Source organism: Plectropomus leopardus, chromosome 13 (genome assembly GCF_026936395.1).
Source record: "Plectropomus leopardus strain MGB_pleo_1.0 chromosome 13, ASM2693639v1, whole genome shotgun sequence".
Classification (NCBI taxonomy): Eukaryota; Metazoa; Chordata; class Actinopteri; order Perciformes; family Serranidae; genus Plectropomus; species Plectropomus leopardus.
Window position 1 is genome coordinate 24458945 of NC_142188.1, and position 23294 is coordinate 24482238.

Sequence of the window (23294 nt, forward strand, 5' to 3'; positions counted from 1 at the left end):
GATTTACCTTTAGATAAAGAGTGATTTGTGAGTCTGATTATTCGAACCAAAACATGACTGCCTCGATGAAGGTTCTCCAGTTTCTATCCTGGACAGCTGTTGTGCTTCATGGCCCACAAATGGCCGTCTCTGAGAACTTAACTTAACTTATCTGTCTTATTAATTCTGCTTTATGTATAAACATGTAAGACATTTGGTATTTTGTTGGTTAATGGTTTTACCCACAAATAAGATGATCTGTTTTATTCCTCCTGATGTGCTTTTTGTAGACTGAGAGAGAAAGGGTTTAAATGTAATTTAAGTCTGCCACCTGGTGGTCAACATCAGTACTACCATTGGATGACCTGAGTCCTCTATAGCAGGAAATATTTTTCCATAAAGCTAAAAGAACATTTTATAGAAATAATAATTTGGTGAAATAAAACTGATGTTTATGATTATACACTGCCATTTAAAAAGGGGTATTTTTTCTTTCTTATTGTATATTTTATTAATTTTATTTGGTCAGCTTTTGAGGAATTATGTTTTAAGTAGTCTGTGTGACAGCGAGACAACTATTTTGCCCTTTTTGTTAGGTGTATAAATGTATTAAGCAATCCAATCAAGACACCTATACATCTGACGTTATCTGTAATGTTATATTTAAATATCAATTAAATGGTTGAAATCAAATTTTAGTAATGGCCATTGTAAGGATATGTGCTCACGCTACCCAGTTTTTAGGTTTGTTTAAAATAAATTCAAATGTTAAACATTAGTTTTTGTGCAGCATAAAATAGTGAAAACAGACTGTTCATCAAGTATAGTATTTGAAATGGCAAATAAGAAGCTCTCATGACCTACTTATAGGTTAAAGGGACAGTTCATCCCAAAATCAAAAATACATATTTTCCCCTCTTACTTGTAGGACTATTTATCCATCTACACTTTTTTGCTGTGAGCTCCTGAGTGTTGAAGATATCAGCTGAAGAGATGCCATCTCTAGATTACAAGGGAACTAGATGGCACTCATCTCGTGGTGCTCAAAGTGCCAAAAAAAACTACATTTGAATAACTCAAGAGCAATGTCTCTGTCCAGACACCATGACCTGGTTACTCAGGATAATCCACAAACCTTGTTGTGCACAGTTTCATGTGGAAACTATTTTCTTTACACCTGCCAACCCTTTCACCACGCAGAAGGAAGCATGCATCTACTGCTAGCTCACCTAGCATCTCTGAGCTAGGAAAGCGCCATGTAATGTTGACATCTCCTGTTGTCACATGGGAAACGAAATGTTTCTATAAAATGTATCAAAAGAAGACAAAAAACCTCTCTTTTAAATAAATACTTGCAGCAAACAGTGTCTTCTGGAGGTAGACGACATGCACACATAAGCAGGAATAATATAAAAAGACAGTTAACCCTGCCAACCTGTAGACGTTCGACAGCACAGGTGTGATTAATAACACTAACGAGGGCTGTGTTACATTTAGGTGTACTAGTTCCAGGGCCCTGCTATGTAAGCTGCTTTACTAGCGTGACTTAATGTGACACTTAAACCAAATTAAGCCATCGTCAATGTCATTAGTTACACCTGTGCACCTCCCGTGACAAGTCAAAATGTCTGTTGAGGTAACGGTCTCTTCCTGGTCTGTAGCATGAGACAGGGACAGACTGGGCCAGACCTGTGGCATATGGAGAGGTGAATGTCAGTGTCTGTAGTGCTTAGGGTTAGGTGAACAGGTCATACTAATTTAATTAATGATGGATCAGTTCCATTAAATGTCCCAGTAAGCCATGACAGTGAGCCAGCATGCACAACAGCATGACCCTGAAACTCGCTCACCTAAATGGAATGCAGCCATTTTTAATGTCAGCGATTACACCTGTAGCTGAGGAGTAGCTGTTGCCTTGGTAACAACAAATGAGGATCCAAATAAACAACAAACAATTACACTTGTGGTTGTTTTCAAAACTATCAAAAAAGCTGCCATTATGAAAGTTATTTTTTATATAAATATAAAAAAAGGGACAGAGTGGAGTGAAGCAATTAGCTGATTAATTTGCCAAATAGCATTAGGTGCTTCCAGTCTGTAATACAGGACAGGTGATATCAGTGCAGGACATGTGTAGCAAAGGATTTCATCCCTTCTGTCACAGCTCTCTCACCCTCCGCAGTGTTGCTTAGCTAAACCTATAAAGGCTGCACTCTGTTGTGTCGGCTGAACTGAGCTCTTTATCACTGAGTCTTGTCCATCAGCCAGCCTCGCTGAATGAAAGGAACATTTGGATGTGTGAGGAAGGAGGATGAAAAGACTCGGCTCTATGTGGGGTCTCTTCTCATTCATCCCCTCACTACAGAAACAAAGGAACTCTTTTGTATTTACATCAGCATGTTAGGGGTGTCTAAAAATATGCAAAGATAACATGCATCTTTGCACATAAATAATTACTTGACCTACATACTTAATGGCCAAAATACATTTGGATAGCCTGCCAACATTTAGTGTCAATAGTGCAGGGACATTTATTCGAATTGAATTATTTCGATTGAGAAAATACAATGAAATAAAATATATTTCTATATTTCACACAAAAGCATATAACAATAAAAGGCCATTTTATTAAAAATAAATTTCAGTATCTCCTCCTTTGTACAAAAAATAAAATTGATGTCAAAGTCTACAACAACTACAGTTGATTTTAGCTGATCTGATCTGATTTTTTAATTGTTTGTGTAATGTTAAGCTCTTGTACGTTAACTCAGCAGACAAGCTGCAACAAAAGACATATCCGAGTCATTGTTTCCCACAGAATAAGGCTGTTTGTGTGGCTGTAGCTGATGCCGTCGTTTTTTGTTGTTTTTTTTGTTGTTTGTTTTAGTTTGGTAATTTCCACTTTGAATGCGTCTTATGTTCACTAACCCTAACCCTATGCCCTCCGACACTGTGGTGCTATAAATAACCACATGGTATATATATATATATATATATATATATATATATATATATATATATTTCAACAGCACTCTCAATGAATGGTCCAGCTCCAAAAATAGAAAACCTATTTGTGGCAGCAAATATTTTAATCATGGCTGGCTGCCACAAAAAAATGAATATGTGGGAAACCCTGCTGGTGCAAGGGTGGATTAAATCATTTTGCACTTTTATTGGCAAGCGGAGCCTCAGAGAACTTCCAATACTATTTTTGTGCAAAATTCAGTCTTCCAAATGGATTATTCAGTCAATCTAATTTTAGGTGTGGCAAAACTTACATAGAAAAAAAAGGCAAATAAAACCAAAATTTTCAATCCAGACTTTTCGAGGGCCCTTCTATATGGGCCCTGGATAAACAGTCCCTCTTTCCCCCTTACTACGACACCCCTGGGCATAACTATAACAGTACGGCAGAGGGAGAAAAAAGGTAAAAAATTTACTTAAACACTCTAGACTTTTAAAAAGTGAATGAGATTAGAGAAATGGCCCGATGGTCTCTTCTTTGAGGCTGAAAATGAAGAGAGTGTGGCTGAGTGTGAGCATGATGAATAGCACAGTTGTTTTCTAAATCGATAAAAAGGCACCGTCCTAATGTCCCAACCGACCCCACTCTCCCCTGTTGTTTATGTGTGAACAGAGTTGGAAGAGTTGAGGCAGCATGTTTTTGTCTTTTTCCAAAAAGTATGTGAAATGTCTCTTTTCCTTCACCAGCTTAAGTCCTAGTGGTGTAAAATAAATAGCTGCGCACACAGACAAACAGCAGCAGCGTTAACTCGATGATGTGTCTGCTGCATTCACAGGCTGCCTGCTGCGGTAATGAGGCGGTCTGAAGGAGTCTGGAGTCAAATTCCTGAACACGTAGGAGCTCCTCGCGCTGCTCCGACACGACGCACGACCGACGCAGGAGCGCAGCGAATAACGGATTACTGATCAAATCATCGATCAGACACGGATTTATATTTATTTCTTCTACTTTAAGCCTACAACACGTCATCGGATATCTATCCATTTTTCCCACAAAAAAAAAAAAAACACGACATGAAGATCTTTCCACTCCAGACCGTCTGTTTACGCGCAGCTGGACCCACTTGTTTGCCGTGAGAAGAAATGTAACAAGTATCAATACTTTAGTCAGAGAATGTTTATTATGGTCGAAGGAGCGCGCGTAAAGAGCCGGTTTCACACGTCATTCCAAAGAAGTGGAAAAAAATAACAGCCCGGGTTCACTTTTCCACAACGGAAATGAGCTCAGTCCCACTGCCTGGCTCCGCTTCTTCTAAAACATGGTCGATGTTCACTCCATGGAGCACTACCGGGATCTGATCTGACTTGTGCCCACAAACAGCGTGTTGTTGGTGGAAAGATGTTTGCTGGACTGATGGGGCTGGACTGTCACAGTAACTCTCTGCTTCACCACCGCGAGGTTATTGAAGGTACATCTTTTTCTATTTTATGTATCAGCTGCTGTGTCTCATAATAGTCATCAGTAGGGAGGATGATGATGATCACAAAGGCTGTTTTTAAGTTTTGATCAAGAGCTCAGTCACATTATTTTAGACAAATATACAAATGTGATGATTAGAAGAAGAAGCAAGTCGCTGGTGGTGAGAATATACAGACGCAAAACAAACAAATACAACAGCACAGTAGAGTCCTAAGTGGGCACAGAGTGGGTCTACATATTATATTCACTACAACTCTATAACAAGAACTTATATTTGCAAAGTAATACTTCGTGTCACTGAATAAAGCGACTGAAGGAGGATCTGCGGCTGTTTCTTCACACACTGACACTCACTCTGTCTGTTGTATGAATTCTTCTTAACACTCAGGTCAGAGAGGTCAAAGGCTCCCTACCACTCAGTGCTGAGTGCAGAGTAACTAAATACTTGTGTAGGAATTTCTTTAACATGTACACAATGTTCAGACACATGATGGCACTCCCCTTTATATTTTCTATCTTTTATAATTTACATACAGAGTTGTTTGTGACATATTCCTGTTTTTGACAGGATGCCCATAATTACACGTCTTCACTTCACCACCTTAGTGTGTTTTGAGGTCAAATTAATTAGCATTTATGCGCTGCAAGTCAATGTTTTGCAAGTCACAAGTAAGCCTAAAGTTTTTGCCCTCAAGTCCCAAGCCAAGACCGACGAGTCCGCAAGTCCTAGACTGGAGTTTCAAGTCCCAAACAAGTCTCCTACACTTTTCACCAAATATAGAGTAATAATGCATGCTTAGCATTAGCTCACTTAATATATTAATATTAACCTCATCCTTACCATTCTTTGTGCAACTTCTAATGTCAACCAAAGTTGGAATTTGCTGCATAACCGAGAGTAATTTTCGAAGGTATCAAGTATTATCAAGTCAAAAGGTTCAAGTCCATGTGAAATCACGAGTCGTTGCAAGTCTTTTTTGATTTTATCAAGTTGAGTCGAAGGCGATTAAATTTGTGGCTTGAGTTCACACCTCTGAACAACAACTGAAGAGAAGCAGAATTTACATCAATAAAAATAGAAATATGTCTGTAAATGATTGCATATTATACAAATATAAAACTATAGGTACTTATATCTACACACATTCATGCACCCATACATTCACACTCATACACGCATTTACAAATACAACCATACACTTTATTACAGGGGTGTAATATCAGATAATGGGACCCCTGGGCACAGATATGCAACCCACTTGATTTGGATTTCTTTGGGATCAGTTTGAGTCTTAATGTCACAAGGTTAAATTGTTAGTATTTTACTATAGTATGAACAAATTAAATAATCTTTTAGGTTTAGCTGCAATGATTAATTTATTAATCAATTAATTGATTGGTTGATAAACAGAAAATTGGCAACTATTTTGATCATTGAATCAGAATTTCTAATAATCCTTTAAGCAAAAACCCAAAATATTTGCTGGTTTAATGTCTCCTAATTATGAGAATTTGATGCTTTTCTTTATTATATATGATAATAAAACTGAACAGCTTTGGAATTTGAACTGTTTGATGGATAAAACGTACCATTTGAAGAAGTCACTTTGGGCTCTGGGAAATCACACCAGGCCTTTTTAAATATTTTCTTACATTTATTGACAATTCATCAATGAAATATGTGCAGATTAATCAATAATGAAAATAATTGTTAGTTGTTAGGTGGGGGGGTTCAGTCTCTGGCTGCTGTATCTTCACTCAGCTCAACCATATTCAGCTGGCGAACGGTCCTTGTGTGACCATACAGGAAGTGTGGAGCTGTTTTCTTATAAAAGTCTCACCATAGCAGAGCAGAGGTTTAAATCTGGATCATCATACATTATAGTTCAGTTTCCTGTCAGCCATTATGGAAATTTTTCCGGACAGAAAGACAGATTCACATCTAGGTCAGCATGTGTCACATTTATGGTCAAAGGGGGAAAAACCACACATTTCAACATTCATCGTGACTTTCACTTCCCTATTTCTGTCACTATGGTCGGTCACAAGTGGCGAGGTGTTGCACATCTGCCAAGCAGCGCTGTCTCTCAGGAGGCTGCTGACATGCAGATCTGCTGGTGTGTGGTGTCTGCTGGTGCTGAGCTTGTTCCTCAGACGTTTGTATTTTTATGAGATCCTCTGCATTCCTGCGCTCCTTGGCCGAAGCACTTTCAGCAACCAATGGGATGCGGTGTTTAACCTAAGGGCTCTGAGGAGGGCCTGTTTAATCTGCAAAGGTAAATAATCGGGCCTCTTCTGGCTGAGACGCTTTGTTTTCCCACACTTTGTGCTGAGTTTCTTCAACATTAGCAACAAGTTGCAGTGAGAAAGCTGCTATTGTTGCAGGGGGATCATTCGCTGGACCACTTTAGGTCTCCTATTAAGTATTTGCCTTTTTCTGCAGGAATTCCTGGCAAACTATTTTAGCACAAAGCCTGGCAGGAAGCAGCAAATGACATACCTCTGAAGGGCTTCAACTAAGATGTCGATGACCCCCAGTACACACACACACACACACACACACACACACACACACACACACACACACACACACACACACACACACACACACACACACAATGGGCCCTTAGGCATTTCCTTCCCCTTTACTGAGAAGAGCTGTCTTTGTGTAATCGAAGTCTGACGAGGATACAGTAACACTTTCTATCAGCAAGTCCTTCTCCTTTCAACTCCCGAGCTCTTTGACTCTCTGGAGTGGGCTCTATGTTATATCTTGACCACACCAGATGGCGGATGGTTGTGTTTTGTACCTACGCAGAGTGTTGAGTTTCTTAAATTGGTAATGGAACAGTGGCCACGTCTGCAAAGACACACTAATGGAGCTGCATGTAACCTGAGCTTTAGTGTGGTGGTCCCATCGGACTGAAAACTCTACACACACATACAAACACAGCCTGGGCACAATGGGAACACCCCTCTGTTACACTCACTGCAAATCCAGACCTCCCATCAGTCTATCCCAACTCTCTCTTAAGTGGAGTCTTTTTGTGTCTCTTCCTCTTGAGTCACATGGGAGGGTTTGGGAGTGACATCACTGGAGGTCATGGGGGATTTAGCAGGAGGCTACGGTTGCTTTGTAGTGGTCATGGGTTGTTTGAGATCTTGCGTTCCTGTCATGACGTACAGCTAGATACTGAATTGGATAATGTCTATACTAAGTACAGATGTGTTTAATTGTTACTAATGTATAATTATGCCATTAATTTTTTTATAGAAAAACTATAACAGGATTTTACAATGACAGCAGCATGAATGCCCCCAGTGTTTTCAGTACAAAAGTCTATGTGTCAGTGTGTCTCTGTGTCTCTCTGTGTGTCTTGTGTGTGGGAAGAGAAAATTGAGAGCCAGAAGTGAAAGAGAGAGAGCAGCGCAGCTGTATACAAAGGGGCTGTTGATTCCCAACATTTCAGCCTGTCTCCTCTCTGAATCCTACACATTATATTAATCATGTGGAGCTGCAGCAGGTGTCTAGCTCCGAACACAAACTGCTCTTTATCACCCTGCGCCAATTTTCAGACCAAATGCTGTTTACACTGATGTTTTATCGCTTCTCATTGCTTGGGTTGGCTGTCTGCAGTTGTTTTCCAACCATTTCTGTTATGGACCCCACCCCCATATGAACCTATAACATTTTATTCATCCAGAAACAGTATTGAGGAAATCTGTGAGAACATGAGCCCAGAGGTGCCGCCAACGGGTGGCCAGAGGGGGGCCACAGCCACACTTATACAACTGTTGTATCACCTACTGACCCCCATTCACAAAAATTAGGGCTGTACCCGAATCAGGATTATGTCTGTTATATCAGAGTCATTTTTTTTCTTTTTACCATATTAAGTTTTACAGTTTAAGCAGGGCGTTCAGTGTGACAGTGACATTCATGTGATATAGTAAACCATCTAACAGCACTGACAATAGATTGCAAAAGGCATAAGATAATGTTATCTCTGAGCCTCACAGTGTAGAGTATCTCTTCCTCTGCGTCACTGCATCGCGTCCGCTGCAGCCTTTAGCAAAGACTAGTTTGACAGTCAAGAGCACTCACTCCATAGCAAAGTCTTGGGACCAAAAACATCTCCAGAAATACACTGCTTAGCAGACTGACTACCAAAAAACTCAAAAAAAGGACTACCCAACTTGAAGCTATCTCAGGAGACTGAGGGGTCTCCCTGAATCTCTGACATTCAGGGGTCAGCCCTTACAAAAATAATCAAAAACTCAAGACCATCTTGTGATGGGATCACTCCAGCCATAACACAGCGATCAACAACACAGTTTGCCATGATCACATACACACACACACACACACACACACACACACACACACACACACACACACAGACTTACAAAATGAAACAATATCAGCCATCACAACGTTTAGGCAGTTGGTTATCACTGGGGGCCTCTATGTGGTGTTTCTGAACTTGATTGGCCTTGTTCCCAGTAAACATTTTGTTTCTTAAAATCAACATACTCATTCAAAATAAAGCTGTATATTTGTCTCTTTAAAGGAAAAGGAGCCTATTTTAGGAATGATGAATCGCCTAACATGTATATTTACATATCACATTAAGACAGGATTGTTGTTGAACACTAATTGTTAACTGTGCTGGTGTCAGTCTGTGCACATCAGATAATTAGCATCATTGACTGCAAAATAGGAAACAAACGTGTATATCAGGATGCAATTCCTTGACTCCATATTGGCATTGTTTTCGAATAGTCTATATACTTAAACAGCGTAATGACATTTCTGAAATTCAGTTATGGTTGTTTGATTTTGTTGCCACCCCAAGATTTTCAATGACCCCCATCTGGCAACCCTCATGAAAAAAGTCTGGGGGCACAGCTGCATGTAATGCATATTTCTTTACTCCTCCTCTCTGTACAAGTGACAAATGCTGGTCAAACTCTCCCCAAACTTTCCTGCTATGTTGACAGTGAATCTGTAAGCAGGATACTGATTTTAAATAATGTTTTCTTTGACATTAACAATTAAACAAACGACAACAAATAGCCGACATATGTGAGAGATGTTGCTTTAGTTACAAACCCAAATTCAACTGACTGTACAGTTCTTTGTAGATCCCCTTAGGACTACATGTTTTACAGCTGCAACTTCACTGTTGTGCTTGATTCTCAGTGCTCTCATCACTCTTATTTTAGCAACAGAAAGCTGTGATCAACCCCACTGTACACTGCTTTCTCATCACCAAACAACACTCAGACAGTTACCAACAAGCTGCTGAACATAAGGAAGCATTTAGCTGCTAAAGAGATAGATATCTCCTTTAACAGTTGGTCGAGATCAGACAAGCGCTAAAAGGAGATTATTGCAGTGGACAAGCACCTGACTTCACATGAATGCTAATGCTGTAGGCAGCTGTTTGCTATTAATGTTTAAGCCAAATTAACTTTCTAGTACTTCATTCCTACCACAGTTAGCGGGTGCACGCAAGTTTTTTAAACGTGGGCAAACCTGCTAAATGGCTGTATTCACACTGCCAATGAATTTACCGCTGGAGAGCGAGTCAGCCTTTCTGTCAGCTGGCGTGTGTGTATGTGCGTTGTCTTGTTGATGTGTCTGTGTGACGTCACGGACAGGCAGGAGAAGAGGTAAACAGTATACAGCAGCAGGAACAGAGGTTTTTGAACATTTTTCAGTGGTTTCTTCTCATTATTTATCTCTTACTTAATAAGTCCCCCTTTCAAACCCGTGTAGATGTATTTGCATTGGTGTTTTAGCATTGCCTCGGAGGAGATAGGGGATAATTAGTGAAGGCGCGTCATTGCATCTCGCCGCATCTCGCCAATTAAAGAGCTGAAATTACTGCATTTGCCTGGGTGTTGTGTTCCAATCAATGCCAACTGCAGAGTCATTTGACCTGGGTGTGAATGGCAATTGTACGCATTCCCATTGTATTAAAAAGCCAGATGTTAGCGGGTGTTTGCAGGTCTTTTGTGCAGTGGAAATGAGGCTTTATACAAGTTACAAGTTATACAATAAAATGTCAGTGTTGTGTTTAAAACTCATTCCATTGCCCCAAGTGGCATTAAAAACTCAAATAATGCAGCTTTAATCAATGATTTTGATCATTGATTTTGTATAATGTCTTTGACTGGGAAGAAAAGAGAAAAAGGCCTCAAGCAAAGATTTGTCCAAACTACATTAAACATGTCAAACGAGCCACAATAATAGAGCTTGTAGTTTTCCTGTTGGAAAGGATATTTCTAGCTTAAATCTCAACAACATTTCTCAGAGCAATTGTGTTTGTTTTATGTTCAAACATGAAACAGATTCATTCAGCTTTACTTCCACTCCGCCTCTGTAACATGGCCTTCCCCCCAGTGTGAGAACCTCTGGTGTAGGGCAACATGGCTGTGTTTTCAAAAATAAACAAATTCAGATGTAACTTCAGGCATTATTGTTCATGCAGTCCACTCCTCCTCTGAGAGGCGTGTCTTAAATCAAAATGACTGTGTGGCTTTGGTATTTCCCAACAGCTGGAGCAGAACTCTGGGGAAATGTCACACATCTGCCAAAGTTGTTTTTCATTCAGTTAGCGCCGCTAGCTTCAAGGGCAGAGGGGTGGGAAAAGTCATTCTGGTTTGGTTATCAGAATATTGACATATGATGCTTTACGTTTTTGTGTAATTGGCACAGTTAACATCACATTTTCGTGATGTCCTCCATGATTGCTCAGTTAATCGTGCCAGTTGTATGAGCTCACTCTTTATCTTCCTAATGACCGTGTTGTCCAGCTTAATGGTTAATCTGTGCATCGACAGGTGGCAGAGCGTCAGGGACAGCTGGCAGCTCTGCTCGTAAGAGGCTCCACCGAAGGCCAGGGTACATGAGAGGAGAGCAGTCCAGACTACAGAGCACTACTCCTTGGCAGGGGGAGGAGGAGGAGGAGGAAGAGGAGGAGGAAGGGAGGAATACTTGCGTTAGGAATGGAAAATCTGGACGTCACAATGACATCACAGAGGGAACCAGCGCTCAGAGTCTAACGCCTGCTGTCAAAGTGTCCTTAATGAATCAGCAACAGCCTGATAAACTCACATGTAGCACCTGGAAGAGTAACAGTTTCCTCAGCTCTGTTGCCCCTGTGGACTGCAATGGTGTTAACAGTATATCCACCCACCAGGGTCCGTCCTCTTTGCCCCAGAATGAACTCAGGTTAAGCCCAAGCCCGGCCCTCAGATCCCCACAAGAGGACTCCTTCAACTCCAGCTTCAGTTTCATCCAACAGTCTCTCAACTCCAGCCAGAGGACCGACACAACCACGGTCACACCAACCCGGGATCCAGAACCACTAAATCAGTCCACCAATGCACCTAGTTCACTGAAAACAAAACCAGCGACCTTTTCTATTTTGCACAATGTCTCAAAACAGTCAACTCCCGTCCAATCACAGCCCCCAAACAGCCATGCGGAGAAAGAGGAGCTGTCATTAGGCAGGAGGTTTTGGCGGGACTGTCTGTGGGGTGACAGGGAGGTTTCGCCCGACCTGCCTGACTGTGACTCCCAATCTCTGGATATAGAGATCACCTCCTCACTGTCAGTGGATTCGGACACCGCCTCTGCCTCCTCTGTCACCTCTGGCTACGAGAGCGCAACGCCTGCCTCTGACCAAGGCTGGGACAACCTGGTGAAGAAGTACGAAGGTGTGCTGCAAGACTGCCTCCAAAACAACCGCACTCACACCAAGGTGGGAATAATGACACCTTACTGTAGTCACTATTACCTTTATTGAGCTTAAAGAGACAGTTCGCACTAAAAATCATAAATACATACTTTTATTTGTAGTGCTGTTTATCCATCTAGTTTGTTTTGGTGTGAGTTGCTCAGTGATGGTGATATCAGCCATAGAGATGTCTGCCTTCTGTCAATATAATGGAGCTAGATTACACTCAGCTTTTGGTTTTCAAAGCGCCCAAAAATTACATTTGAAAAAATCAACAGCAGTGTCTCTTTCAAGCAGTGTTAGTTAGCTTAGTGTTGCTTGGTGAGCTAGCAGTCCTGCGTGACATGGTTTGCGGGTGTAGTTCGGTAGAAAGGAAATAGTTCCTACATGAAACTCCTCACAACAAGTTGAGTGGATTATCTTGATAAAGCGAGTCATGATTTCTGGAAAGAGACATTGCTTTTGGGTTTTTCAAACATGCCATCTTGTTCTATTACACTAGCGAGACGGCAAACATCTCTACGGCTGATATCTCCAACACTCGGCAACTCGCACAATCTAGTTGATGAACAGCTCTATAGGTCAGAGGAAAAAATATGTATTTTTGATTTTGGGGTGAAGTGTCCCTTTACATTGTCTGTGGCAGACAAATGAACTTGTCTGATAGACTAATGATGACGTGGTTTTAAATTTCATGCCCAGTCCTAAACTCACTGACCTGCTGTCACTTTGACATGTTGGTCATTGCACCCACACTTTCTGTTTTTGCCCGTGGTGACTGTTCACAGAGCGTTGTCCTGTGGACTGTTAGGTAATCTGTTCCGTCTTCTGTCTGTTTTGTCACTCTTCACAGATTGAGTCCATGATGTTGAAGCTGCAGCGACTTCAGCAGAAAGCCATTTTGGATGACGACTATGACGCAGGTGAACTAAGACTTTCAGTTGAGTCACTGCTTTAAGAAGTAGGTCATTGCAGCTTTGTGCTGTAGTTGTGGATGGATTGTACGGTTTACCTTGAACTAACTTGATTTTCTGATGTTTAATGCATTTTTTGTGATGAAATTATTTTATCCTCTAAGATCACATTGTTCTTATTTTGTATGATGTAAAGAGGACTGTTGACAGTGAAAAGGGAATGAGTGGACATACAGTAACTCCTTTTATATCAAGCTTTCACTGACACTGTTCAGTCAGTACGCAGACATTTATCAGTTTGACTTTTAAGTTGAGGACAGATATGGGAAGTCCCCCTGTTGCCTTTATTGAATTTGGATCTCTTGCTAACTGAATTAGTCGTGGATCACACTGAGATGTTTGATAAAGCACGTGAGGACACACACACTGACTGAAGTTGAAGAACTGGTTTGTTGTTGACTCACTGACATATATTTCAAATGTACAGGAGAGTTCAGTGACTGAAACTCCCCAGGGATTGTGATGTGATATGTATGTGTGTGTAGACAATTTGTGTTATTGGAAGATTATTAAGGATGATACCTCTTGCTTTGATAATTAGTTTGACAGTTGAGTTGACACTGACCATAGTAGTGGTTTTATGTGTCCATGTCGGAGACAGCCATGGTTGGAGGCATTGTGTTTTCGAGTTATCTGTGTGTCCCATTCTCGTGAACACAATAATTCAAGAATGCCATGAGGGGATTTCTTAAAATTTGGCAGTAACATCCACATCCAACACTAGCAAGGAACTGATAAAATTTTGATGGTCAAGGTCACTGTGACTTGCGCCCTTATTATTCTCATGAACACAATATCTCAAGAACGCCCTGAGGGAATTTCTTCAAAATTAGCACAAACGTCCACTTGGACTTAATGAAAAACTGATTAGATTTTAGTCGTCAAGGGTCAAGGGCACTGTGACCTCAGAAAAAATGTTTTTGGCCATAACTTAAGAATTCATTCCTTAAAAGAATTACAAAATTTCACACACGTCTAAAAGGATAAAAAGATGAAGTGATGACATTTTATATTCAAAAGGTAAATGGTCAACTTTACTTTGACATCATAATGTTCTGCAAAAACACTTCTTTGGCCATAATTTAACATCATAACTCAGATTCTAGAAACACTAATCTCGGGTGTCCACCTTGAAACTGTGCTGACTGTATAGATCCTCTGTGCTGCCTGCCTGCTTGAAGATGTGCGTAAAGTATCCACAAAATTTGTAGCTTCTTTGCAGCAGCATCCATATTTGAAACTGTCATTGCTGTACGTGTGTCTGCAACTGCAACTTGACTGGTTTGCCGAGGCATAAAACGGCTATAAGGTAATTCTAGTTTGTATCATACGCTGAAGGGTTGAGCAGAGTCTGTCCAGATCACTACAAATTAGTGCTCGCCACATCAGATCAATCAGCCAAGTAAAACTAAAACCTGGACATTGTAAAACTAGCAACAGAGAGCAGGCAAAGCTGAAACAAATTACACTTTTATTTACAACAAATACCTGAGTCTTCAAATCTAACAAATTTAATCTGGACTTTATTTTCAGTCTGTCTCCAGAGTATTTGTCTAGCTGGCCTGAGGAAAGTTTATTTTCAAAAGAAGACTTTATTCTGACCTATTTCTTAGAAACTCGTGACAAAAGTAAATACCAACATCTGCTGTAGACCTTGAACTATTTAAGCAGAGTGATTATTTGGGTCAGTGTGTCTTGTCAGGTTTTCTGTTTGCCTTTTGATATTGTGCATCACAAAACTCTCTGACTCGGGCCAGGGAAGTTTTTTCCCACCCGTTAACCTGCTGTTTTTCTGTCAGCAGGAAGCCTGAAAACAAACTTTCCATGAAATGTCGTAAACAAGAAATAAGCCAGCTGATTAGATTTCCCTGCTGATGAAGATGTGGATCTTATCAGTCATTATTTTTAAACTTAACTACAAATCCAGCAGAAAGGTTATCGCTTTTACAGGATCCAGAAATAAAGAATTCCCATGATTTAAATTATATGAATTCTGACTTCTTGGAAACAGCAAGCTGAGATTTGTTCAGCATTGACAGATGTTTGCTCTTTAAGTGCCTCCTAGTCAGGGTATAATTTGGTAATTGAATAAATGTGCATGCAGACGTGTTACTTCAGTGAATGTAGGCTACGTAGTCGTTAAGAGCTAGAGAGTAATCTGCTTTTGGTACAGTCACAACAAGTTTTTACATTGGCTTCAACTTTCTGTAACTAAAACCTTTTAGCATGTTTGTGCATGTTATTCACTGTGTATTTGTGCGTTTGTCTGTCTGTGTGCACAGCTGAGCGTTTTGGGAAAAAGCTGGAGGAGCTGTGCAGGGAGCGAGGTGCCCTGAAGCTGGGTTTACCCTCCACGCAGCCCAGCGTGGCTCTGTTTCTGGAGCGGCTCAGACAGGTGGTGCACAGCGCCCTCCAGAGGGCAGAGTGCAGCCAGTGCAGGTCAGTCTCAATGATGCATTATTAGTGTGTATACAACTCGCACTTACATCCACATGGAAATGAACATCATGTTGTGTAGTTGCAGTCATGCTATTTATATTATATTATCAATATAAATAGACCTATCATAGTAATAAGGAGCTACAATTTTGATAGTGAGGTATAATTTTTCTTCCTTATTGACATACAGAAAATCACAGGTTTAAAGAGGACCTATTCTGCTCAATTCCAGGTTCATATTTGTATTTGGGTTTTTACAAGAACATGTTTACATGCTTTAAGGGTGAAAAACTGTTTTCCTCTTAATTTCTGTGCTTGAACTCCTGTATTTACTTTGTCTAAAATAGTCTGTTTTAGCACCTTTAAGACCACCTCCCAAAAAAGCCTAGTATGCTCTGATTGGTCAACAGTTCCAAGTCTCCAGTATCTCGGTATATCTGCACGATCACTGCAGCCAGGGAATGACTGTAACGGAGTATAGTGGCGCTTTCTAACATGAAAAGATCACCAGTAAAAGCTTTAAAACCAAAATCTTCACAACAGGACATGTACAAGCAGGATTCTGATCCAAAATCAGCAGGAAAGTCACAACATGGGCAACCAAGAGTACAGGTTTCCCCAACATTTGTGTGTGTTAATGTAAACACTTCTAGTAACGTACCTGTAGCAGATGACCCTGTAAAGGAATCTGTCAGGGGCTGACGTCAGCTTGTACCTAGAACAAAAGTTTGAGACAGAGTAATCAGAACGGTTTGAATTCTGCAGGTTTTGCTGACAGAGATTATTTTTTACTTTACTTATTTGAAACTTTGGCCACATTTTATTTGACATCCAATATAGTAAAATTATATTTACTCGTATCACAGAAACATAGGAAAACCATACTATGTTATCTTTAATAATGTTTTAACTTTTTAATGGCAATGAGCTACAAGGTAACATAAATTATGATCCACCCCTATGCTGTTTCAGATTCATTTTATGACAACATTTATATATTCAGACAACACAATTGTTTATGCAATAACCTTATATCACAATCTGATACTATTACATTGTGATAAGCAATAGCAGTGTGTGTGCTATGCAGCCCCTACTTGGTTCTTTGTATTGAAGCAGGGTTTTTAAGATGTTTTTAATGCCACTCGGAATTAAACTGAAAACCAATTTTTCAAAATTGACGATAAAAAAACATGAACTGGCATAAATGACTCAGGGTTTGGGACAATATTAACCAAATGTTTATGTGACATAAAGCAATAAAGTTTTGATAAAGTTAAAAAGTCTGAGGATTTACTTCAAATGTTGAAAAAAAATTCAAACTTTCTTCCTTTATCCTGACCTGGGTGACGGAGATGTGAGAGTCATTCAGTAACATATTAAAAAATATTACATAATAGTACATATTACCAATTTTCTTAGATTTTACAATGCAACATCTAAAAAAGAAAAGATTCATATTATCCTACATCCAATGTCTTAGCATTTTTAAGACTTCTGAGTTCGATTTAAGATACTAATGCCAGTTAAGGCTTTATTTTTAGATGATTGCAGGAAGTCAACAGGTTGTTCAGCTCTCTGTGAAATGTGCATTTTGGCAGCTTTATATGGTTAAATTGAGTTTATGAGCTTTATCCTGTGATCATGATCACACTTCATCTTCCATTATAATGTTGCAGGACAAAGCAGTAAGAGAGGGATGTTAAAAATAGCCTTTGCAACAGGAAGGGATTCAGGTGGGGCCTCTCCAGAGAGTATCCTGAACAAATGCAACCTAAAGCTCATACAGCAATGCTGTGTTTCTGTGTTTTCCACACGTCTGTATCACAGTTTTTTAGATGCTGAAAAACTGGGACAAACCACACCCCATGGTCATACACCATTTATTTCTAATTCATCGAGTTGGACAAAGAGTGAAAAAAGCAGCAAGAAACTAATTTAAAAAAAGCTTTAGTTGTAAGGTTAGATTAAATATTAATGTTCCAGTGCATAATGTCCTGCCCATATAAAGTCCCTTAAACTGCCCCCGAGAGAGAACTAAAAAGGACTTGAATATGTGTCTGGAGGTTATAAAAATGTATTAAAGCAGCAATTTAAGATGTGAAAACATCACTGCTGAGGCTTTTGTAGTGACTGTCTTTTTGTGACTGGTCATCAGGGAGACTGTGGAGCCTGATGCAGGGGAGCAATGCGAGTCACTGCAGGGTCCACTGCATCGAAGAGATCGCCTGATCCAGGAGAAACGGCTGGTCGAGGTAATTCAGCTCACATTATGTCATAGAAATTTACAATCGTCATTTTTGTTTCATTTGTGTAAAGTAATACTGATAAATGTGAATCATTTAAATCATTTCATTTTTTTTGTTTTTTTTTGTTAATATCAGAATTAATAAAGTGGAGTTTCGGGTTCAATGCTTAAATACAGTGCTTAATGTACTTGTTCTGATAACTGAAGTACTACTACTTCATTTAATTTATTATAGAATCTCCGTTAGCTTAATCAAAACAGGGGCCATTTTTTCAATAACAACTATTAAAAGTACAATCTTACGTCCAACGTATGAGCAACACCTGACAATTAATGCAAGGATCATTAATAAAATGTACGCAGGAGGAGATAGCTGAGCTGCAGCGAAGGCTAACGGAGCTGAAGGACCGCAGTCGATGCCTGGAGCAGCAGATCCAGCAGGAGGAGCAGCAGGTGGAGGCCGAGGAGCTGGAGGGCTCTGTGCTGAGGAGCTGCACCGTGGCGCAGCTCCGCGATATGAGCCGAACCCTGCAAGACCTCGTCACCTCTGAAAATCGCATGCAGATCTCCGTCTCTCCGTCACCCTCAATGCTCAGGTCAGCGTCACACACGTGCAGAATATTTCAATGGTTGGGTAAAGTCTCAAACCAAAGTGTGCCCTTTAAAAAAATTTAATTTAAATGCTTTATTCTCGTTAGAATTAATGTATTAGACATTTTCAGATTTCATCAATTTTTTTCTAATTTTAAATATAATATTAGGCTCCACTAAAAAAAAAAAAAAAAAAAAAAAACTAGGTAATTTTTTAATCAAACCTACGGCTCCTTGGCACAGGACACAAGGATATTTACTTATGTCTTTTTTTACATGATCAGGCACATAGAGACAGTCAAATCCATAGAAAAAAGGAAACATATATGGATGTATTATCGGCTTTATGCTGCCCAGACGGTGTGTGCTTCTTGCGAAAAATGTGCAAATTTATGTAGAAAATGTAAATGTCAAATTGAGCCTTGGGAGTGTTCTGCAAAGCAGCATCTTCACACATCATACATTTGCATTTTACAGCTAACAGTAATACGTTTATTGATTATCAGTTTTTTATGCTCTTTTTATACAATGTGAGACACACAAGATACACCTAAAATATATGCTGACAGCTCAGGTCAGAGACATTTTGACAGAACATGACACAAACTCACCTGTTATCATGCAGCTGATGGTTCCCACAGATCCTGCAGTTCTGTCAGTCACCAGGTGGGGCTGCTAGAGAGCTGCGAGTGGGAAAGTGACACAACCACAATGATCAGTCCATGAATGTTTCCCCTGTCTCAAGTCACGTATTTTCTTATCATTAAATTAGCTCGTTTGGAGAAGGATGTGTCACTGCAGATCCTCCATTCACTAAATCTTTGCCTCCCAGCTTCATTCGTCCTCTGACAAACAAAGTGGCGTTTTGAATAAATCTTGCAGCAGGACTGTTTCGTCTCGTGCCAAGAAGGTACAACTGAGTCGAAAGCATAACACCATGTTACAACCCGATTAGCTTCTCAAATGGTAGCATGGAAGAGTTTTGACAATTAAATAAGGGAATACAGATGTTGTATTTTCAAAACAGCTAAAATTGGATACACTCTTGGATTTGGGATGGATGCAAGTGCAATTTTTGATGATATCTTGTGCCTATGAAGGTTTGAAAGCGCCTTATTGTGAGCGCAACGTAATGCAATAATTGTTTAACATTTCACGAGGACTGATTTGTTTATTTTCAGGTTCAGCAAGGATGTATCAAACAGCCACAAGTACTTTTCCTTTACTCCTTGCATCCCCCTGTGCCCCCAATCCTCTTCTCTCACACCTGCTCGAACCTGCTTTGAATTTTAATGGTTTTTTTCTCAGATGCAAATGATTGCTTTGCATCATATCCTCTGAAGTTAATAGCTTGCGACGGAGCACCCTGGAAAGCCTCTCTGTCTTGCCACTCGTTAGAAAGACATGTAAATTGTACTTATCGCCTTCTCGGTGGCGTGACCCACCATCACAGACATAATTTGATATCTGACATATTCTCACCCCAACTGGAACACATTTATTTTCCCCACTGATTGAAATTGCAACCCCAGATTGGATATTCAGCTGCACATCTCCGGGTGGCGAGCTTTGGGTCATCATGATGATTGTGTTGCTCGCGGTTCCTTTCACAAATAACAGATTTCTTTCTCGGATCAAAATTTATTTCCTTTTGGGTACTGGATTAAAGATATCCGCCCTATACGGAGCAGCTGCATCCCTAAAAAAAGGGGTCCTGTTACACTGATGTTCAGAGACAACATTTTACTCTGACTCACCCTAAACATCAGTTTGAATAACACGAAGAGGACATACTTGTTTTTGTGATTTGAGACGATTAGGACTATCTCAAGGTGACTGTGAGGCGCATGATGGATTTTATGCTCCCTTTATTCACATCTGCTAATTGATTTATATCTGTGTCACTGAATAATGTGACCTTAATGGCTCGTCCTGTTTGCGTGTTTACAGAAATAGCATTTGTGAAATTAATTTTGATATCTGAAACTATCATTGAGAGAGGTATACAGTAGTACAGACAGTTTACAGCTCCAGAGGGGGCGCTAACGGCAAGTGTTATCAATCGCCTTCGTTTTGTGTTAGAAGTTACAAGAAACAGACCTTATTCAGATGACCTGAGTGACCTCGAGGTGGTATAAGGATATAATATTTAAGAGATGTATGAAGCCTGTATGTCATATACATGCAGTATTTTGAAGTCTATACAGTACTTTACAGGGAAAGGATGCAAGAATTGGTGTAATATCTATAATATCTACCTACGGTCAGCTTGGTTGCAGCATTTCGAGTCATAACTGCTTGACCAGGACCATAGACTGTGTGAAAACAATGGGCATAGCTATGGTGACAGCACCCATTGGTTGGCCATCACCAAGAAGAAAAAAAAAGCTTTCTGCAGCCAGGAGTGACCATATTTGGCCAAGTAGAGCTGTGGATGAGTGAGGGGCATCTCTTAGTTATAGACTGGAGCCATTCCTGTCACTCAAAGTGCCCATGTCCTTAATTATGTAAAACTTTAAGCCTTAATTAAATGTAAATGAGTGAGTTCTGAGAAAAAAGCATACTCATACAGTTATCATGAATGTTGAAATTAGCTATAGAGACCAAAACGGTTTGTTTTTGTATCTGGCTGTGAACATGTTTATTTCTGCTGTGAAGTTGGGCATTTAAACACAGGGATCTATGGGGATTGACTGGAGTCAGCCTAAAGTGGCCATCTGATGAACTGCAGTTTTTGGCACTTTTGGCACACTGTTTTGGCTTCATTTTTCAGCACTGGAGGTTGCCACTTGTGTGAGACAGGAAAAAAAGAGCATCATAATAGTCTCTGCCTAAAACGATGGGGGTTATGATTAGTGATTTTTAGATATTTAATGCATTGATCTGATTTTAGTGGTGTTGCAGATTTTGAAGAAGCAGGTTTGCACAAACTTGTTTATAAAAGGGACAAAGTCCAGATGCTGGCCAAAAATTACACTTAGGGTTTCTTGTGGAGGATTTAACATTGCTGGCCAGAGTACTGATGCAGGATTTCACATTTGAGACAAAGTTGTCTGAGCCAAAAAGAAGAATTTTGGGTTTTGTCACAATTCAATTTGAAATGACAGACACAAATCATGTCTCGGGCTAGTTTGAGCTCAGCTATGTTTACCAGATTTTTATCCACTTGATTTAAAGAGTTAAACTACTTTTAAAAACTGACAAGAGCTTTCGAGGTGTTCCTTTATAAAAGATATAAAATATTCAGCAGCTGTCTTGATATTTGATTAACCACTCAGTTTTGCAGCCAGATGAGTAGATTAAAACTGTGGATTTTTAATCCTGTTATTGACAGCCTCTGATTTTACTTAAAGCCCCCAAAAGAAAGAAAAAACTTTAAGTACTGCACCGTAAAGTTTGTTTCCTTTTTTTGCAGACTCCAGGAGCAGGAGCAGGCTCTGAATCTGTCCATCAAGGAGGCCACTGCTAAAGTAAGTCACTGTTCCTCTGACCCGGGGCCACAAACAACTCAGCCTCCCTCAGCATGCCAACAGTGACTGAATGTGTATGTGAATACCTAATGAGTAGTAAGTCAAACTAGAAAGCTTGTAGTGTGTGCCAGCGTTAGTGTATTAAATATGCATACTAAATGTCACTTCTTATTTGACAAGGCAGTAAACTGTCCGTAGTTGCATGTAAGAGTGATGTAAGGGTTGCCATTTTGACAAAATTCCCCCTTAAAAATGCACCGTAGAACAGTACCACACTAGACAAAAAAAATATATACAAATATCTAATGTATGGAGTATTTCTGAAAAAATAAACAACTGAATCTGTACCTGACCACTGTAGTTTGCAGCCCTTCAGCAATAAGCAGTGTCAGAAAAATACTTCTTACAGTGTACAGTCTACAGTGTTTTTACCAGTTTAATTCACAGTGCCTGTTTGTTTTTAAGAGGACACAACAAAAACCTCCAAAACAATTCTAACCGGGAGAAGTTTCAGCTGGTTTCCTCACCACTAGTTGCCACTAAATCCCCTTAAATCTTACACACCGATATTTTAATAGTAGAAGTTTTCATTTTTACTTCTTAGCAGCTTTGGCCTGTGGATTTCATAGGTGTATGTGTTCTTTGTCAAGTATCTGTTGAACTAGCTTTGGCGGGTTTTCAGTGTGTGTCAGTGGTGTATTCCCGTGTGTGAATGGCTTTGCATGTTTCCCTTTGAATGTGCTGTGTCTCTGGAGTTTCCTCTTGCTTCTCAAGGATTTGCTTTTTCCTCTCACTGATCTCTATACATAGATCTCTGCAGCTGGAAAAAGCCAGAAGCAGCAGAAATCCGTAAGAAGTGGTTTAAGGATAGAGGGAAAGAGGCACAGCAGGGGCCAGGGGGCTCAGAAAAGACCTCTTTACTGTTTCTGTGTCCCTTAGAAAGCCGTCCTCAAATGGTTGGTCGAAGCTTCAACTGTACCTCAAAGGAATGTAGGCTTTCCACGAAGAGACACCTCAATCACAAGATGGTCCATTGTTGCGTTGAAATGAAAAGTTTTGTCCCTAAATCAGATATCCACCATGTGGAAAATGGCACACCTGCTGTGACGAAGTGATTGCTGGCATGAAAGTAACTTTCGCTTTCTCGATTGACTTGCTCAAAATTGACAAATAGCCTGATGTTCTGAAATTAAATCACCAATGTCAGAATTTCTACAGTTTGAATAGCACTCCAGAGCAGTTTCCACCCCATGTAATGCATGAAATAAAATTATGCAAGCCTGTTTGAAAAAACAGTTTTCTGTATTTCTGTGGGAAGAGAACTCCCTGGAGATGTTCCGCCTCAGAAATACCAACCTATTTGACAGCCTTTTCAAAGTGTTGCACAAAACTGTGTCAGAT

The 23294-nt window shown here is 40.0% G+C and overlaps 1 protein-coding gene and 1 long non-coding RNA gene across 3 annotated transcripts in view; one reads left to right on the forward strand and one right to left on the reverse strand.

The window, feature by feature from the left end:
• LOC148187721 (uncharacterized) overlaps positions 1–23294 on the reverse strand; it is a 107480-nt gene that overhangs the window by 9840 nt on the left and 74346 nt on the right. Inside the window, exons 3-4 of the long non-coding RNA XR_015778379.1 lie at positions 19035–19106; positions 16246–16299 (exon numbers count right to left, since the gene is read on the reverse strand). This is a non-coding gene — a long non-coding RNA (uncharacterized LOC148187721). The remainder of the gene's footprint in view (positions 1–16245; positions 16300–19034; positions 19107–23294) is intronic.
• Positions 3726–23294, forward strand: part of disc1 (DISC1 scaffold protein) — a 55809-nt gene continuing 36240 nt past the window's right edge. Inside the window, exons 1-7 of one of the 2 annotated variants that reach the window (XR_015778378.1) lie at positions 3726–4412; positions 11273–12195; positions 13025–13094; positions 15428–15584; positions 17743–17839; positions 18196–18428; positions 21839–21893. Coding sequence is in view for 1 of the 2 variants with exons in the window: in XM_088086322.1 (XP_087942448.1) it covers positions 4343–4412; positions 11273–12195; positions 13025–13094; positions 15428–15584; positions 17743–17839; positions 18196–18428; positions 21839–21893 (1605 nt within the window). In the remaining variant the exon portion in view is untranslated. The remainder of the gene's footprint in view (positions 4413–11272; positions 12196–13024; positions 13095–15427; positions 15585–17742; positions 17840–18195; positions 18429–21838; positions 21894–23294) is intronic. The other variant, XM_088086322.1, reaches the window with a different exon arrangement.